The sequence below is a fragment of the Myxocyprinus asiaticus genome, chromosome 26, assembly GCF_019703515.2.
Source record: "Myxocyprinus asiaticus isolate MX2 ecotype Aquarium Trade chromosome 26, UBuf_Myxa_2, whole genome shotgun sequence".
In the NCBI taxonomy this organism is placed as follows: Eukaryota; Metazoa; Chordata; class Actinopteri; order Cypriniformes; family Catostomidae; genus Myxocyprinus; species Myxocyprinus asiaticus.
In genome coordinates this window covers 32,572,293-32,590,000 of record NC_059369.1, presented here as the reverse complement: position 1 = coordinate 32,590,000, position 17,708 = coordinate 32,572,293, and the positions used below count along the sequence as shown (strand labels likewise).

The window sequence follows — 17,708 nt, the reverse complement described above, 5'->3', positions numbered from 1 at the left end:
GACAAATGAACTATGCCTCGGCGCCAAACGGAGACGACCAGTGCTGCTCGTCTTGTGTTATTCTTTAAAAAGAAATACATTTATTACAATTTTTCTTGTTAGCCATGGTGAGTGAGCCACACGTGAATAATGCCTACGCAAGATAAAAAAATAAAATAAAACAGAACTAACATGTTTGCTCGAGGACATAAACACCCACACATCGCTTATTTCTGGTGTTAACTGTCATCAGTATTCCTATAAAGTGTCCTATCATGTCTTGCACACGACAAAAGAATATTGAAACCAGTGTTTACATGACAGAATACTTGAATGTTCTGGGATCTAGACAAACCTACACATTAAAATCACAGGCACTTGAGTTTTTTTCCTCAGACATTGTCGCCAGGTGCCTAGCTGTGTGGAATTGTCTTTTGCAACAAAAAAACGAGCGGTAGTAATTCATTAGTTTTTTTTGTTTTTGTTTGTTTGTTTGTTTTTATTTTGTTGTGGAGGTGTGTTGCAGGACTGTACTGTTTAGCTTCGTGTCTCCCCCTGGCCTTGGCTTTTTTTGGAGTTCCTCGAGATGAGGAGAAGACCCCCTGGAATAGTGGATGACTCTTCAGGAATTTCGTTAGAGTTGGAGCATCTCTGCAGCACACTGAATGCACACCATTGATGTCAACACATGTCGACGCCCGTTTCGGCTTGCACTCATAACTGGAACTTAAACCCCAAGACGTGGACAACTGAGACACGGACGTTTCTAAAAGAGGAGTTTAGCGGGAAAATTGGTATATTTTACATGCTGCACATGATTTGGGTTGAAGGAGCGCTTGGACTTGGCAACCCGTGTTGTGAATCTAAGTATTGCGTCATTTTTTGTTTTGTTTTAGTTTGCCGGCGGATGTCGTCACAAAACACTTTTACTTGCCCCCTCTTCTCCTTTAGCGTGCGCGAGGACTTTACTGTCGTGACGTGATGACGTCGGAGCTTACGTCATCGCGTCGAGTGCCTTCCCAAAAGCTGTTCACGAGTTTAGTGCCAACGTGCAAGGGTCTGCAAGGAGTCTCAGTTCATGGCAATCCACAAAGTACTTAACTGTTACACTTTGCTTATTGTTTTGGGGGTTAACAACGTTTAAAAAGCCTATTTTCAATGGAATGGCAGATCTCTTTTTTTTTTTTTTTTTTTTTGTTTTTTTTTTTTTTTGGCTTTTGAGTAAAAATCTGTTTGGCTCTTTTCTCGAAACTGGTCTAGGTTCGGCCAAATATAGTTTTGAAAAACAGGTACTGCAGCCACCAGACTCAAAACCACAAACCACTGTCTCTCCAGACCAGTCAAATCAGATCTTTTTTGTTATTTTGTTTTTAACAAATGTGATGTACCATTGAAATTCTAATCCGATTGTACGTTTAATTTCAGACTAGCATTTTAACAGCTGTCTGATTGTTTTAAAAGAAAGACTTTTAATACAAATGGCATTTAAAAAAAAAAAACCATCCACAGTGTTTGCCCTCCTTTTGTATGCTCATATTCAGGTACGGGAATGTTTAAAAATCTTGTGGTGAATGTCCTCTGGTATCTACTGCAGTCACAAATTAGCTGCAATGAATGCAAAGCTACACTCCTTTCCTATATACTGCTGTTTCTCAGATCGCGTAAACAAGCAAGGAACCTTGAGCAACTTCAAATTATGCTAATTTGTGATACTACTCTGATTGACGGGTCCAGTCTCTTGGGACTGACCTTGTCTAATGACCTTTGATGAAACTAAACAAATAAGGTGCGTTTGTGTAGCATTTGGATGGGACTTGGTTATGAACACTCAAGGGTGGAGTTACAGTAATGGGGTCATGTAGCAGAAGCCGTGTCATGTGACCTGGGCATGCTTTGAGTTGAAGGAGGAGTGTCACATTCCACAGCTGCATTCTAGACTGTATATATGATATATTGGCCAGTGTGTAGGAATTGAGATAACTTCGAAGACTCTCACATAGAAGTGGAATGATTTTGATTTTTTTGTCAAGCATGGGCTAAACTAGATGTTCCAATTGTGTGGTCAAGGTTTAGAAATAGCAGAAGGTTCTATGATTTTTTTTTATTTTTTTTTAGGTAATATTGCACATTTCTTTGCTTTAAACCTCAGGAATTTAAGGTAAAAGTGGCAGTTGTGTGCGTTTCATCTTGGACGAGTCTGAAGTTTTCTTGCTGGGTGGAGTTGGATCTTTTTTCTTTTATATGTGATTGCTACTTGAGACTGTGGTAGATGAAACAATTTTTATGTTTTCTGAAAAAAAAAATCTGTTGTGCTTACCCGTGCAAAACTCGTCGCTAGGGCTGCATGATTTATTGAAATAAAATTGAAATCACGATATGACCTTGTGCAATTATTAAAACGCAAAGGGTTGCGTATCAATTAAATAAATAAATAGTCTGCTGCTTGCTTCAAAGTTTATGCGCACGGCCCTGTCCTGCCAGGATTGTGTTGGTAGTGCATTATTACAGTGTTTTCAGAGCGGTTCTGTGCTCCACAACTCCATCTTGTGCTCAGAGTAAATAACAGATGTGCTAAGTTTGGTTCTGTTTTTCTTACGGGCTCTGAGTGTGTTATATTCAAAGTGCTCTAGAATCACTTAAATTTCATTTGCATAATTCCAAACATGTTTGGCTGCTACAAGTTAATATACAAATACAAATAATACACCCCATGGCACTGGGTTTTTGTGGATCGTCGAAGAGAAAACCTTAAAATAAGGAGCACGTTATACAGCTGTTGTGAATTCAGCAACACACAGAATCGCTTCCTGCATTATTCCACCAAAATAAAAGTTTGACGGATTGTAACTCTTTGGTTTAACTGGACTGCAGAGCAATGCCCAGTACAAGTTAAGAGTTTATTACAGAAATATATTACTATTGTATAATAATATTAATAATCAAAATTATATTATAATATTACTATAATAAACTATTCAAGTTAAAGGGGTTCCAGAAATAATGATGATGAATAGGCTGCGATTCTTATCACAAAGTGCCAAAAAAACAGGTACACAGTGGAGCGGTATAATGTGAAAATATTTTCTCTCTTTGTTTCACTTTTTTTTTTTTTAAGAGGACTCAATTGTGAACCCTCAAAGAGTAGCATAATGGTGCGTTCAAATTGTCGGAATTACCGCAATTTACAAATTAAGACTTGTTAAAAGCATTCACCCCTTTATATAACTCATAATTACAAGATGTAAACTCGGAATTCTATAAAAGCTCTGACTTGACAGTCGTGACATCATGTAAAAATTAAGCAGTTTGGCAGCGGCCTGAACAGTTCAAGATAGTGAACACATATTTCTGTTTGATATGCCATTGATGCCTGCCCAATGTTTTTGTTTCAAAACATTAAGCAAGAAAATATAGAGGTGAATTAATGTAGTGATAAACATTTTGCTGTTATCAACAACAAAGCCGTTTTGTGTGTATGTATTGTCATAAAAATTAATAACTTACGAGGTCTAAAAACATGAATAGCTCCGAGTGGAATCTACGAGTTGCCATCTCATAATTACAGTAATTCCGACATGACGTATTATTTTCAGTAGACCATGGAAAAAACTACTAAATTTGGGTCAAAAGTAATGCCTTACTATTTTTTTTGTTTTGTTTTGTTTTCTTTATATCGCAGTTCAAGTCGAAATCACAATATTTTTAAAATACTCACAATATGACTTTTTCAGATCATGCAGCCCTACTCGTTGATACAATCCTAGGTTGTTGTGGGTGGTTTTTAGGATGTTGCTAGGGCATTCTGAGTAGCTGTTAGCTTGTTGTCATGTGGTTGCTAGGTGGCTGCTTGCAAAGTCAAAAGAACCCACCCCCAAGTCTCTATTATTTTCTGTATATCGGCTCAGGTCCATGGGATTCAGACCAGATTGCTTAGAAAAGTGATAGCACACATTTCCTCATCAAGCCACATGCTTTGAGGTATAATTTGTGTAAATGTGTAGAACGAGTTACATGCTAAAGTTTAATAATTAGGGTTAGAGGTTTGTTCAAATCTCCTAACTCAAAGTATGACCAATATCAATAGTGACTACAAATAAGTATTGTGCAATTAAGTCTAAAGCATGTGAGCTCAGAAACACTATGTTGGTCAGTGGTATGCTAACCTTTATCCTGCCTTTTGGTAGTCAATATTTTCGATTGGAAAACCTTATGCCTGTTTGCACTATTAATTTCCATACACCAGAGGTGCCAAATCTTTTTCTTACGAAGCCAAAAATCAGACTTGATTGAGGTGCGTGGGCTGAAAATTGCATTATATCAAGGTGAATTATATTAAAAGATAAAAGTTGCCCTGGTTCCCCTACTTTATGATTTCATTATATATATATATATATATATCAGAATCAGAATAAGCTTTATTGCCAAGTATGCTTACACATACAAGGAATTTGTCTTGGTGACAGGAGCTTCCAGTGTACAACAATACAAAAACAGCAACAAGACTTTAAAAAAATAATTAAAATTGAATAAAAAATATACATATTGAAAAGAAAAAAGTATATATAGAATACACACATAGACAATGTATACATGCATACATACACACAGACATACACATATACGTACATACACACACACACACACATATACACATACATGAATACATATTCATACATACACATACACCTACGTAGTGCAAATCTAAATACAAATCGGTTATGTACAGTGCAAGGGAATGTAATGGCAGAAGAGGTAGGATGTGTTGGATAATATAAAAAGACTAAGCTGTGTATTGCACATTAATTATTGCTCAAAGGGGCAGTTTAAACTGTTCATGAGATGGTGCTCAGAGCTCTGAAGCGTAGGCCAGAAGGCAACAGTTCAAAAAGGTAGTGGGCAGGATGAGTGGGGTCCAGAGTGATTTTTCCAACCTTTTTCCTCACTCTGTAAGTGTATAGTTCTTGAAGGGGGGGCAGGGGGCAACCAATAATCCTCTCAGCAGTCCGAACTGTCCTTTGTAGTCTTCTGATGTCTGATTTCGTAGCTGAACCAAACCAGACAGTTACTGAAGTGCAGAGGACAGACTCAATGACCGCTGAGTAGAACTGTATCAGCAGCGCCTGTGGCAGGTTGAACTTCCTCAACTGGCAAAGGAAATACAACCTCTGCTGGGCCTTTTTCGCAATGGAGTCAATGTGGGTCTCCCACTTCAGGTCCTGTGAGATGGTAGTGCCCAGGAACCTGAATGACAGCCACAGTGCTGTTTAGAATGGTGAGGGGGGTCAGTGTTGGGGCGTTCCTCCTAAAGTCCACTATCATCACTGTTTTGAGCGTATTCAGCTCCAGGTTGTTTTGACTGCACCAGACAGCCAGCTGTTTAACCTCCCTTCTGTATGCAGACTCATCGTCATCTCGGATGAGGCCGATGACAGTGGTGTCGTCTGCAAACTTCAGGAGCTTGACAGAGGGGTCCTTGGCGATGCAGTCATTGGTGCAGAGGGAGAAGAGTAGTGGGGAGAGCACACATCCATGGGGGGCACCAGTGCTGATTGTACAGGTGCTGGAAGTGAATTACCCCTGTCTCACAAGCTGCTGCCTGTCTGTCAGAAAGCTGGTAATCCACTGACAGATAGACGTGGGAACAGAGAGTTGGTGTAATTTAGCCGGAGAATAGCTGGGATGATGGTGTTGAAAGCTGAACTGAAGTTCACAAAAAGGATCCTTGCATATGTCCCTGGTCTGTCCAGATGTTGCAGGATATGATGCAATCCCATGTTGACTGCATCATCCACAGACCTGTTTGCTCGATAAGCAAATAGAAGGGGATCTAGAAAGGGTCCAGTGATGTCCTTCAGGTGGGCCAACACCAGTCTCTCAAATGACTTCATGACCACAGACGTCAGGGCGACAGGTCTGTAGTCATTAAGTCCTGTGATTTTTGGTTTCTTTGGGATGGGGATGATAGTGGAACGTTTGAAGCAGCATGGGACTTCACACTGCTCCAGTGATCTATTGAAGATCTGTGTGAAGATGGGGGCCAGCTGGTTAGCACAGGATCTGTGACATGCGATCCGCTCTGAACAGCTGAAAGCCCGGCAGATGTAACGCGCTGTCCAGAATGGCTTCACTCAGCCAGGTTTCTGTGAAGCACAAGGCAGCAGAGGTTGAAAAGTCCTTGTTTGTGCGGGTGAGGAGATGTAGTTCGTCCATTTCGTTAGGAAGAGAGCGGAGATTTGCAAGATGAATGATCGGCAGCGTTGTTCGAAAGCCCCGCCGACGGAGCTTGACCAGCGCGCCTGCTCGTCTCCCTCGCCTGCGTCTCATAGCACGTTTAAACAACACAGCCGTGCCTCTGACTAAAATGTCAAACAAAATGTCTGAATATTCAAAATCCGGGAAAAGATTGACTGGTATATGCTGTCGAATGTTCAGCAGTACGTCTCTGGTAAAACTGACTGGGAAAAGATTACTAAACACAGGACAAACAAACAAAAACAACAAAACAATAGAAGCGCTCCACACCGAGGCGGCCATCCGCGGCGCCATCATGATGTATAATTTCTATATATATATATATATATATATATATTAGATAATATAAACATTACTCTGCAGTCTTCTTAACTTATGCAATGAAGAGATGCGTCAATGGCAAAAAAAGAATAATAATAATTCTTTTAAATTTTTTTTCATTAAATCTGGCAAGGTGGGGTCATCACAGTCCCTGGTTTGGGCATCTCTGCCATAGACAGTTCAATAACGGTCTGTGTTTGGTAACTTAATTCACTGTGGCCATTTTTAAATGTCCCGTTTAGAGGGGAAGTTCTGAATGCGTAGGCCTATTTTTCTGTTTGTTTTTCTTTCTCTTCACTCATTATTTTGCCAAGATGGTGAAAGTTTCGCTTCCTCGACAGTTTGCCGACGTGTGTGTTTTTATATGTATATACATATTCTCTCTGACTAACAGGAAGTGTTTGTCAGCTGATTTGACTAGTTAGTGTCGGTGACTGAGCAGTAACAGGTCTTCTAGTGTCTGTGTCATATGATCTTGTTGTCATGGAGACAGTAGCCTGGGGACTTGCTATGTGAAGAATGTATGTTTTAAGGGGATTAAGAGCCACCATATGACCCTGATTACTAGGCCCTTAAGACTGCAGTCCTGTCTCTATTGATTCTTCATTGTGCCATCCTTGCAATGCAGTGTTGTTACCGAATGACAATGATTGGCTAAGCATTTAAAAGTAGCTCTTGAGCACCATATATTGCAAACATGCACATTTTACAGTCTAATTTCACTTATTTCAGACAAACTGGCTTTGATGCAGAGCCTATTGATTTATGTGCCAGGCATTATGGTCGTTTTTATTGATTTGTGTATTTTCATGTTTAAGATGTGGAGCTCTAAGTGTGCTGGCTCATCATATCAGTTTAAGTGCCATAGTGATTGTGCTTTTAGACCTTTGTAATTCTGTGCCAGCCCTCTGTTGCACGAGATTGTTGCAAGTGTGTTAAAGGAAGTATTGTGCCACAGCTTGTGTGAATGTGGGTGGTGTGATTTTTGTGTGTGTGTGTGTGTGTGTGTGTCTGTTCGAGTGTGCCTGTGCTCAGTTGACTTTTTTCAGGCTTTCTTTCCATAGCAGTCTTGATAACCATCGGAGTTCGAAATTAAAGAGTTTCTTTTGCCCTCTTTAGAGAACTTTAAAAGGAACAGTTCACCCAAAAATGAAAATTCTGTCATTTACTCCATGTCATTCCAAATCTGTATGCTGTTATTTTCTATTTGGAACACAAAAGTTAAATTTTTTGATGAATTGTTATGCAGCTCTTGCCATACAATGACAGTTCAAGGATCAGGTGCTGTCAAGTAAGTAATGACAGAATGTAAATTTTTGGGTGAACAGTTTCATTAATTGCCTTTTATATTGGGTTTACGCAGTCTTGTATTATGAAACCAATTCAGCTCCGGTCATAATATGAGACACCGTAAAAGGTTTCCCTTTGTATTAATCATTGAAACCTGTTTTCCCTATATAATTGAGCGTTATCCTGTCTCATCTGGTAAGTGATGCGGTTTGGGTTACATCCAGACATGAAGACGAACCTATTCCACCCTTCGTTTAAATTATTCATCCCTAAGGTGTGGTTTCATCCAGAGTGTCACAGGAGCGAGATAATTGGAGGGGTGTGCTGATGCCAGAAAGCCAGGACAGAGAGTGATCGAGGCAGCCATGCCTACAGGCACAGCTGTGGCTAGTTCTGGGAATACCCTCAGATTCCAGTCATTTTTCTCATTCCTGCTGCTGTTCAGTCCGGGCTTGTCTGAGTCCCTGGTGGTAAAGGGCTTTCATATGGAAGTGAACAGAAAGACAGGGAGAGGGGCCTGTTTAAACTACTGGATTATAAAATGTCTTTTGTATATAGTGGGGTCCAGAAGGCTGGAATCACATGGAAAATCAGATTTTTTTACTACTTTCACCCATTTCAACTTGGAAATATATTTTTTAGGATTTTGAAAAAAATGTAAAACAAGAAAAAGTTACGACAAAAAATATTGAAGATTGTCTTGGTCATCATATGTAATCAAATTAGTGACCATAATAACACTTTTGTAGCAAAGGTCAGATTTCCTTGCTTCCATTCAAGCACATTAGATGCTCTTTGGAACATTCTTAAATCAATATGGGCAGCCTGATCTCATGATATCATTATGTGACCATGGCAACATTTTTGCTAAACGGAATTATGTGCTTCATTACACGTTTCGCTGCAGTTTCCCAGTGAAATTTCCAGCGGGGGGCACCAAAAGTGAGTGAAATGGTGTGGAAATGAGACAAGGTTTTAATGAGTAAAGCGCACCTCCCTAACCTAGAACTTTAACATAAACCTAACCAGTAGTGTCCCAAAAGAAAATAAGAGGTGAGCAAAACAGACATCATAACCCTAAACCAACACCTAAACTTATCCAATAATGTCTTAAAGGTAATAAAATAAAATAGAGGCACATTTTCTGAAGCAACCATGGCATTTCGTGTCTCTTCTATGACACTTTCATCTCACGTGTTAGCTCGTGTGATTGGCTGGGCTTAAACCAGGGTCTTCCGAGTCCAAAGTCCAACACTCTCTCAGGTGAGCTAATGCGGAAACAAATCACGTTGGAATAAGTGTGTAAATGTAGGTGGGTCTTAAATGCAAGCGTTAAAATGTGTCGTTTAACAAATGATGCGTTATAGTAAACGTGTATCGATAACACAAGATAGCACTGTGTGAGTAATAGTGCAAAAAAAAAGTCGAATATCAGCCATTGTATTCATGGTTTTTGTGAAAGTGAATAAAATGTAAAAATGTCATCAGGAAACTGCGGCGAAACAGAACGCAGCACGTAAAAATTTTTCATTTCAGCTTTTTACTCATTGTTATGCTAGAATTTATAATGAAAAATTAAGTCTCCTACTTTTGGGCCCACCTGTATGCATGGTTCCCATGGTCTTGGAATACCTGAAAATATCGATATTTTCAGGCATGGAGCAGTCATGGAAATTTCTTTAGTAAATAAACATTTTTGTAGTTTTTCCTCTGCTCTAAAATATTTCATTTGCTATAAATTGTGAGTGTGATCTCTATCAAACGATTTCTTCTTATTATTATTATTATTAGTCCTATCCAGTAATCTGAATAGCTGGAAGAAAATCATGGAAAAGACCTTTGTTGATAACTGGATTGTGTTCAAGATATTCAAATGACACTTTTTTATATCTAGCTTTTAGAATATTTTGTACAATATAGCAAAGTGCTTTCAAAGTAACTCTTTTGATTTATTGACGTTTCTGTAAACATTTGTGTTGCTGACATTTGTTTCTTATTTTTATTTTTAACTTTACAACAATGGCTATGTACAGTATACCAAGATACATCGGTTATGACATGAAGACAACTAGTGGTCGACCGATACATTGCAGAAGCCGATAAATTGGCCGATTTTCTTACTTTTTTTAATTATCGCATTGGGCGATTTTGTTTCTTGAGGTCGCCAAGAATCTCCTGCTTGCATGTGAAACGACTGAGACATGTATACGACCAGTCACGGTTCGTTTTGTTGTTATGTTCCATCGTGTTACTACAATAATAGACCAGTGTGCAACATAGTCTCATTTAAATGGTCCGCATATCAGAGCCGCAGCAGACTTGTTTCAGCTCATAATGTTAAAGTGGTTGCCTGTTTCATTCTCCCTCTCTCTCCTCAACAGTTGAACTTGTAACTTTTAACTGTCTTGTCTAATGATAAAAGGCAAATATCAATAAAACTAATATCATTTACCATCTGCAAATATGTGCATATCTCGTTTAAAAAGATGTAATTCACAAACCTCACGAAATTCCTCTGTTGCACGTATTCTATCGGCCAGAATCAAAACTTCAAGATCAGGATCAGAAGTTCATCTGATTCACAAATCATGATGGTCAGTCCATGACAATTGTAGCAAGCGATCCAGGTCGTTTAAACCGTCAGGAGATTGCTGCTCGCGCTTGATCTGCACAAGCGCATGAGTGCAACTTCAAAGTCAAAGCGCTTAACGTGTGCTATGAGTCTTATTCATTATGCACTGTATATACAATTGGTTTGATTCAGTATTTCTGGAGAAAATGCGATTGCTTACATGGACATGCCATCCATGGTTGCTGGACTACTGTGTGTACTGTCATTTCTTATTAGCTATTTCTTCATGTGCAAATAAATTACTAAAATGTTATGTCTAAACAGAAATCAGAAGAAACTGCTATCTACCATTTAAAATGCAATATTTTTTCGATTCTTTTTTTACGAAGTTATAGTTTTGTGTGAAATTGAGTAAATAAAGTGCTAAATAAGAGTTAGATGTTTTTTTATTTATTTATTTTTAGCAATTTTATGTTTATGATATTTACTATATTAAATTGTGTTGTATATCGGCCTATTGGCCACCCTTCCCTCTGGATATCGGCATTGGCATCATCCATTAAAAAAACCCATATCGGTTGACCACTAAAGACAAAGTGGTATGATGGAATTATCTGTAGCAACCTCCAGTCTCAGGAAGTTCGCCATGCTAAACACATGGCTTGCCCTGAGGCCTTAGGTCATGTGACCTGCTTCCTTCTTACAGTGACTGGGCAAAAGTGAGCTCAGTACAGAGACTACAGTCTGACATGCCATGACATGCCTTGAATCCTGTGCCCCTTCCCACAGCCTAATTGTTCCTTAAAAGTTTTCTTTTGAAAATTGTGTACGAGTCACACATTTTCCTCCCTTAATCAGCACAAAAAATACAGATTCCATCTGGGCCTAGCAATTTGACTACAATGTCATTGTAATGTTCTTTAGAATTGTCTGTATGCTATAATTGATGGCTGTTTGTTTGTTATCTGTAGTCAGAGAGCTCACAAAGCAGGTTCCAGTAAATACAGAAGTATTCATATTATGCAGTACAAGTCTTTCTTTTGTTCAGCCACTGCCAGGAAAGTAAGTGAAAGAGTATAGACAGGCTAAAAAGAGATACATGTCTCTCTTCTTGTCACTTTGGTCCCCCTCTCACTTCTTTACAGCAAAAATGAGTATGTTTATGCAATAGCGCTTTCGTAAACCTCCTGTTGAAAGTTCACATCTAGATTCTCTTGGGAGAAAGTTTCTCTGAAGCCAGCATTTGTTTTCTTTAAGCCTCCTTGTGTAAATGTTAACCGCCTGAGAAAGTGAGGATTTCAGTGAGATGTTTATGCTCATACAAGCAGTTTCTCATTTTTGTAGAGCGGTGAGGTAAACGCAGGCAGGCCTGTATCCTGTGGGCAGTGTTTTGAGTGATTTGGGTTGTGTGTTTGCGCAGGGGTCATTATCTGCTTCCTTTTCCCTCTCTCTTTTCTCCTTCTGTATCACTTCCAGCAGAAGGTCTGTCTTCTCACTTTGCAGATTCTGCATTGTCTCTTGCTCTTGGGGAGAATTCACAACCCATAGAGTCTTCCAGTGACCTATATCTCTGAAGTCACAAAGCTTAGTCATTGTGCATTGTACCACACATACCCCACCCCACAGGTATGTGACTTATTAAATTGCTCACAATTTTAGGTGCAAGTAGTGACGAGGGGGAAAAAAAGCTGTCAGTGTTGCCTACTGTTGGGACTTTTAGTCCTGTTTCTATAGAGAAAGGATCCAATGGTGTATTTATCAAAATAATTAACCTTATTTTCCCTTTGAATTCTTTATAATATGTTTGGATTACATATTCATTGTCAGTGTAACAGTTTTTAATAAGGAAGTTTTATGCAAGTTCTTACTATGAGAATCAGTGCTTAAGATAGGAAAAGTCAAGAAGTATCAACCTAATATTTTAGGTAACAGAATATGAGGGCTTCGATCCAAAAAGTAATGAAGGGGTGGAGAACATTTTTTAGTAGTGACCAACAATGTTCCCTTGGACCTTTACTTTGTCTTTGTTTACATTTTTTATTTTGTAAAAAGACATTCAGCAAACCTAATGGCAAATGCAGTACAGAAGTTCAGTGCAGTGAACCAATATGAATCAGGTTTCAGCGCATTGCATAGTGACACATATATTATTCCTGTTGTCTCTGTGACATGAATAATGTAAAAAAAAAAAAAAAAAGAAATCATGAAGGATATTTGATGCATTGTATTTAGTTGACTACATTTAGTTGATTTTTTTAATCAATTAGATTCATTTGTCATACGGTAAGATTAGGAAAAGTGAACCCCATATTTCAAGTATGTTTAAGGAATAGTTCACACAAAAATTATCATTCTTGCATTATTTATTTACCTTTATGCCATCTCAAACTCATATGACTTTCTTTCCTCTGCGGAACACAAAAAACATTTTATTTTATGGATTTATTATGTGTTTTTGTCCAAGTCAGTGTGGTCCAAAACATTCAAGCTCTGTTTTCTTGCTCTGCACATGCATTCTAAGACCCGTTTACACCTGGAATTAAGATGCGTCTCTGGTGATCCGATCACATGGTGATGAGGCACATCACTGTTTACACCTGGTAGTTTAAATGCGTCTTCTGTGACCACTTTGGTTATGGAGGGGAGGGACTCTGTTTCATGACGACATACATCGATCACTGTGTCTGTGTGTTACTGCATGACATTAAAGCACAACAAATTCAGAAAAGACAAAGCAAAAAAAAAAAAAAAAAACTGCGTGCTATTTCTCCCAGATTCAGCTGAAGTTTAATCTAAGAACAAATGCAACATTTCGTGTAGAATTGTCTATTATTTTAGTAGATTACCTGTATTAACCTGAGCTGCAGATGTTCGTGCTTCTCATAAGTCCCTGCATGTTGTTATCTGACATACTGAAGAACATCCGTGAAGTTCTCATGCTTGTGTATAGTATATCCGCTTTTTAAAATTTTTTGATCAGACGGTTATTTCCTTTTAAAGCCACTCATAACCGGCAAAGTTTAAACTCTTGTTTTAGAGCAGCGGTTGATTGACAGGTGAGGGGTGGTGCTTCACTGCTGTCCGGGACGCATTCAGGACGGATTAGCATTTACACATCAACTGTGATGTGTTCAAATGTGTTTTTGACCACATTCTTAAGTGGTTTTTGTGATCCGATCACAAAACGTTTTAAACCCCATTTAGACCTGTTCTAAAGTTTCATATCTTCATCTCCATGCACCAAGGAGACTTCAGATGTCAGGAAAAAGTTTTATTTTGGTCTCTTTCTCACATAAAACTTATTGTATGGCTCTAGAAGACATGGATTAAACTGTATGGATTTCCTTTATGCTGTCTTTGTCCTTTTTGGAGCTTAAGTGTTGCATAGTATGGACAAACACACATCATATATCTATTACAAAATCTCTACTGAGGTTCCGCAGAAGAAAGTCATATGAGTTTGAGACTCAAGTGTGAGCAAAGAGTAAATGATGAGAGATTGATAATTTTTGGGTGAACAATCCCTTTAAGCATTTTTTCAGCTCTCAGTCCGAATACAGAATATGAGGGTTAGGATATAAAAAACTGAAGAAAAAAGTGAAAGACACATGGCCATGTATTACGTATGTATTTCCTAATTATGGATAAACTAACGGGTAACAGCAATGAGTAATGCCAAAGATTCAGCGTCCCCGTTGTTCTGAAATAATTGTATTTGGATAAACATAGAATAACATTAGGGAATTCAGAATATGCACCTCTTTAGAGAGGAACTGCCCAACTCTTTTATCTGCAGAAATCTGTATGCATGTGTCACAGAGGGTTAAGCAACCACACCTTGTGGTTAGCCACTTCCATGCTGATCATAGAGGATTGCATAGCACTCTCCAGCCAAAACCACTACAGGAATATTTGTCAAAATAGAAGATGGCAAACATTTTGTCACTGAGAGGTGTGAACTCTTACTGCATCTGTTAACTTGTGTCATTACTTCCTCTATACCTTACATCCTGCTCACATTTATTATTCTATGTGACTGTTAGATAGCCTTGTCTGACCAACTTTTCCTTGTTTCTCTTTGTTTTCCCATATTTGATTCTTGCATGAATGTGTACTTTCCCACAAACTCTCTGTGGAATCCTCCTTGCAACATTGAATTACTTAGAATTATTTATTGCTACTACAGTGCTGACTTTCATGTGTATGATGGAAATTTTGGTAATCATTTACTCACCATCATATTGTTCCGCAGGGCCGTAGCAAGTAATTCTGGGCCCCCTGACTATATATTGCCCTGGAAATAAAATAAGTTTCCTGTTGTTCCATAAAGAAGGAAGTGTATTTCTTGTGACATTGTGCATGTCCGTGTGCATCTATTTCTCCTAAAAGCTGAACTACATATTGAACAGCATAAACAGATTTGTATTTGTATTGTCACTACATGCAGTCAAATTGCTATGGAAAGGATTGTAAATAGCAGCTGCACATTTGTTTTGTTGTTATTCTATCAAAGCATGATCTGTGATTTGCATTTCACAATACCAGCACAGTGTGTGCGTGCGCGTGTCATGCGAACTGCCTGCCTGTGATCCCAGCACTGGGCAGGAAGGAAGGGTGGTTCCATCTGAGACTTCCTATCTTGTGCTGTGACTAACTGTAAAGCTGTGTTCTTCCCCCACTTTTTCATTCTATCTTCTTTTAATTGCTATCTTCCCTCTTTATCACTGGAAAGAAACAGGGAACTTTGAGCTTGGGTTTGTCATAACTTCTCTTCAGGGGGGCTACAGTACTTTGTTTGGGGATATGTCAAAGGTCACTTGGAGCTCAGGATGGGGGTTGTTAGTGATAGCATTGCTTTCTGACTCCATGGTGTCACGTGCACACACTGAATCCAAAGTGTAAAAATGTTTAGAGAGGCATCCAAGGAAAACACCACTCACCGCATTGCTGTGGAACCGTTTTGAAAGCAGAGCAAAGGTGCAGGCTTGGCAATATAGCCAAAAAGTCAATGTTTTTAGCCTTTTGAGGGTATTTGATATTTCAATATTTGTGTATTTGTATGAAATTACTTAATATATTCGAAAATATCTTTTTTTATTATTATGTTTTTAGCATTTTGATGCTAGATTTGAAATGGCTTGAAAATGTTTTTTTTTTTTTTTTTTTTTTTTCAATCAGATGAAGCATCATTTTGACCAAACAGCCACTGAAATCAAGCTATTCCTAAATATTGAATGTAAGAAATAAAATGCAGTAAACATCTAGTTCCAAAAATATTGTAAAATGTTTTTAGTAAATTTTGAATCAATTCATTGAATCTGAATTGGGGAAATTAATAGAACTTGTCAACTTTATCTGCATTTCCCATTGATGTTTAAATTAGAGACACTATTTAAAATATCTCTAAATTTATCTGTACCATAAGAAGAGATCATGAAACTAGTCTAATGAATAGTGTAATGAAGCTCAAATCATCCCAAAATGCAGATTCACAATCACTGCGAATATATCATTCAGATTCAATATATCACCCAGCCTGTTGCAGAGTACATTAAAGAGCCCATATTATGCTCATTTAGAGGTTCATAATATTATTTTGGGGGTCTATTAGAATAGGTTTACATGCTTTAATGTTCAAAAAACACATTATTTTTCTCATACTGTACATTGCTGCAGCACCTCTTTTCACCCTTTGTCTGAAACACTCTGTTTTAGCTCCTGTCTCTTTAAAGCCCCCCTTTCCGAAAAGCACAGTCTGCTCTGATTGGTCAGCTGGTGCAGTCTGTTGTGATTGGTCAGCCACTTAGAGCGTGTGTCAGAAATGTAACACCCCTTACCATAACTGAGTTTCAGCTCCTGAGGCTTCCTGAGCAGCGCATTCCTGAGGCGGGCATTATGCAAATTTGTTACATAGTGACGTTGCTATGTCACGTAAGTAATGGCTGGACTGCAAACCAGGCATTTCAGGCAGTTCAGGAGCAGTGTTTTCTGTGGGAGAGAGTAACTCCCTTTGGCGTGGACTTTGTGCTTTGTAACTTTGCAGACCTTTTACATGCACAAACAGCTATATTACACACTAATGGAAAGGTAAAATCCCAAAAAGCATAATTGGGCCTCTTTAACATTTAAGAATGCCCTCCACTTGCTCAGATGGATTATATTTGTAGTAAATGCTTGCTGATCATTTAATTACGAGGACAGCATTCTTGCTCCATACGCAAGAGTTCAGAAGAGTGTTTTGAATCTTGTAAACTGATGAATGATTTTTTTTATGTTCTACCATTGCTGACTGACTGTAGTTGTGCTGGTCATTATCAGTGTGAAACTGATCTTTGGAAAGCGGAGGTATAAAGAGAAAAGAAAAGGCAAGACTTGAAGGCTGGCGTGAAATCTCACTGCATGGCAAGAGGTAATTTCATTAGTGTAGCATGTGCGGGTGGATCATATGACTTTAAAGTCATGGCTGTTATTCATTTATTTACCCATCAAACACTGTTTTTGTCGGCACAGGAAGGGCCCTAAAAAATACTTGCCTTAATATTCCCACTTACTAGGAGCAAGAAACAAGGAGCCAAGGCAATTATCAAATGTCCCAAACCACTTTCCCCTTCCCCACTTCATATGCTTTGTCCCCAGGCTCTATAAAATACAGTACTTTTTGTTATATCTCTTGCTTTTGGGCATCACATAACTGAGTTACTCATCCTCAATGGGAATAGCCTGCATTGGGGGAGGTAGACTATATAAAGGGGTGGGTTTTAGATAATGGTCTTCAGCTCTGTGAATTTTGTGATAATGTGGTGGGTTATTTTTTGCAAAGATGTCCATCTAGTGCATGTGTACATAGACCAACGGTTAAAACACAAACATGGAACACAAGAACGCATCATGTATGAATGGCCCTTAACAAGCCTGATTGGCTTCACATGACTGTGGTGATATTTGAAAAATGAAATTACATGGCTCCTTACACATATTGCGGCAGTTCCAAGGTGAAATGTCCACTGAGTGGCATTAAATAAAGACAAATGTTCTCCTAAACAGATTAAATAAAAAAAAAAAGTTAATGCTCTATCGAGTTTTAAATGATCAAAACCTAACTCCTTACCTTAAACCTTAACCTAACTGATTGTGTCATAAAAAGCAAATGTAAGATGACAAACAGATGAGGATTTAGGGTGAATGCTCTATCGAGATTTAAATCAACAAAACCTATCTTCCTGCCTTAAACCAAATCCTAATACTAACCAATATTGTCATGAAAAGCTAATGTGAGTTGAAGAATGCAATGGCT

The 17,708-nt window shown here is 38.5% G+C and overlaps 1 protein-coding gene across 1 annotated transcript in view; it reads left to right on the top strand.

Annotated features, from left to right (window-relative positions):
* The window catches only part of rap2b (RAP2B, member of RAS oncogene family), a 14,021-nt gene extending 815 nt beyond the window's left edge, over positions 1 to 13,206 (top strand). The window contains exon 1 of the mRNA XM_051656440.1: positions 1 to 13,206. This exon is cut by the window's left edge and continues 815 nt beyond it. Coding sequence (XP_051512400.1) covers positions 1 to 68 — 68 coding nt within the window. The 3' untranslated portion in view covers positions 69 to 13,206.
* The last annotated feature ends 4,502 nt before the right edge of the window (positions 13,207 to 17,708 follow it).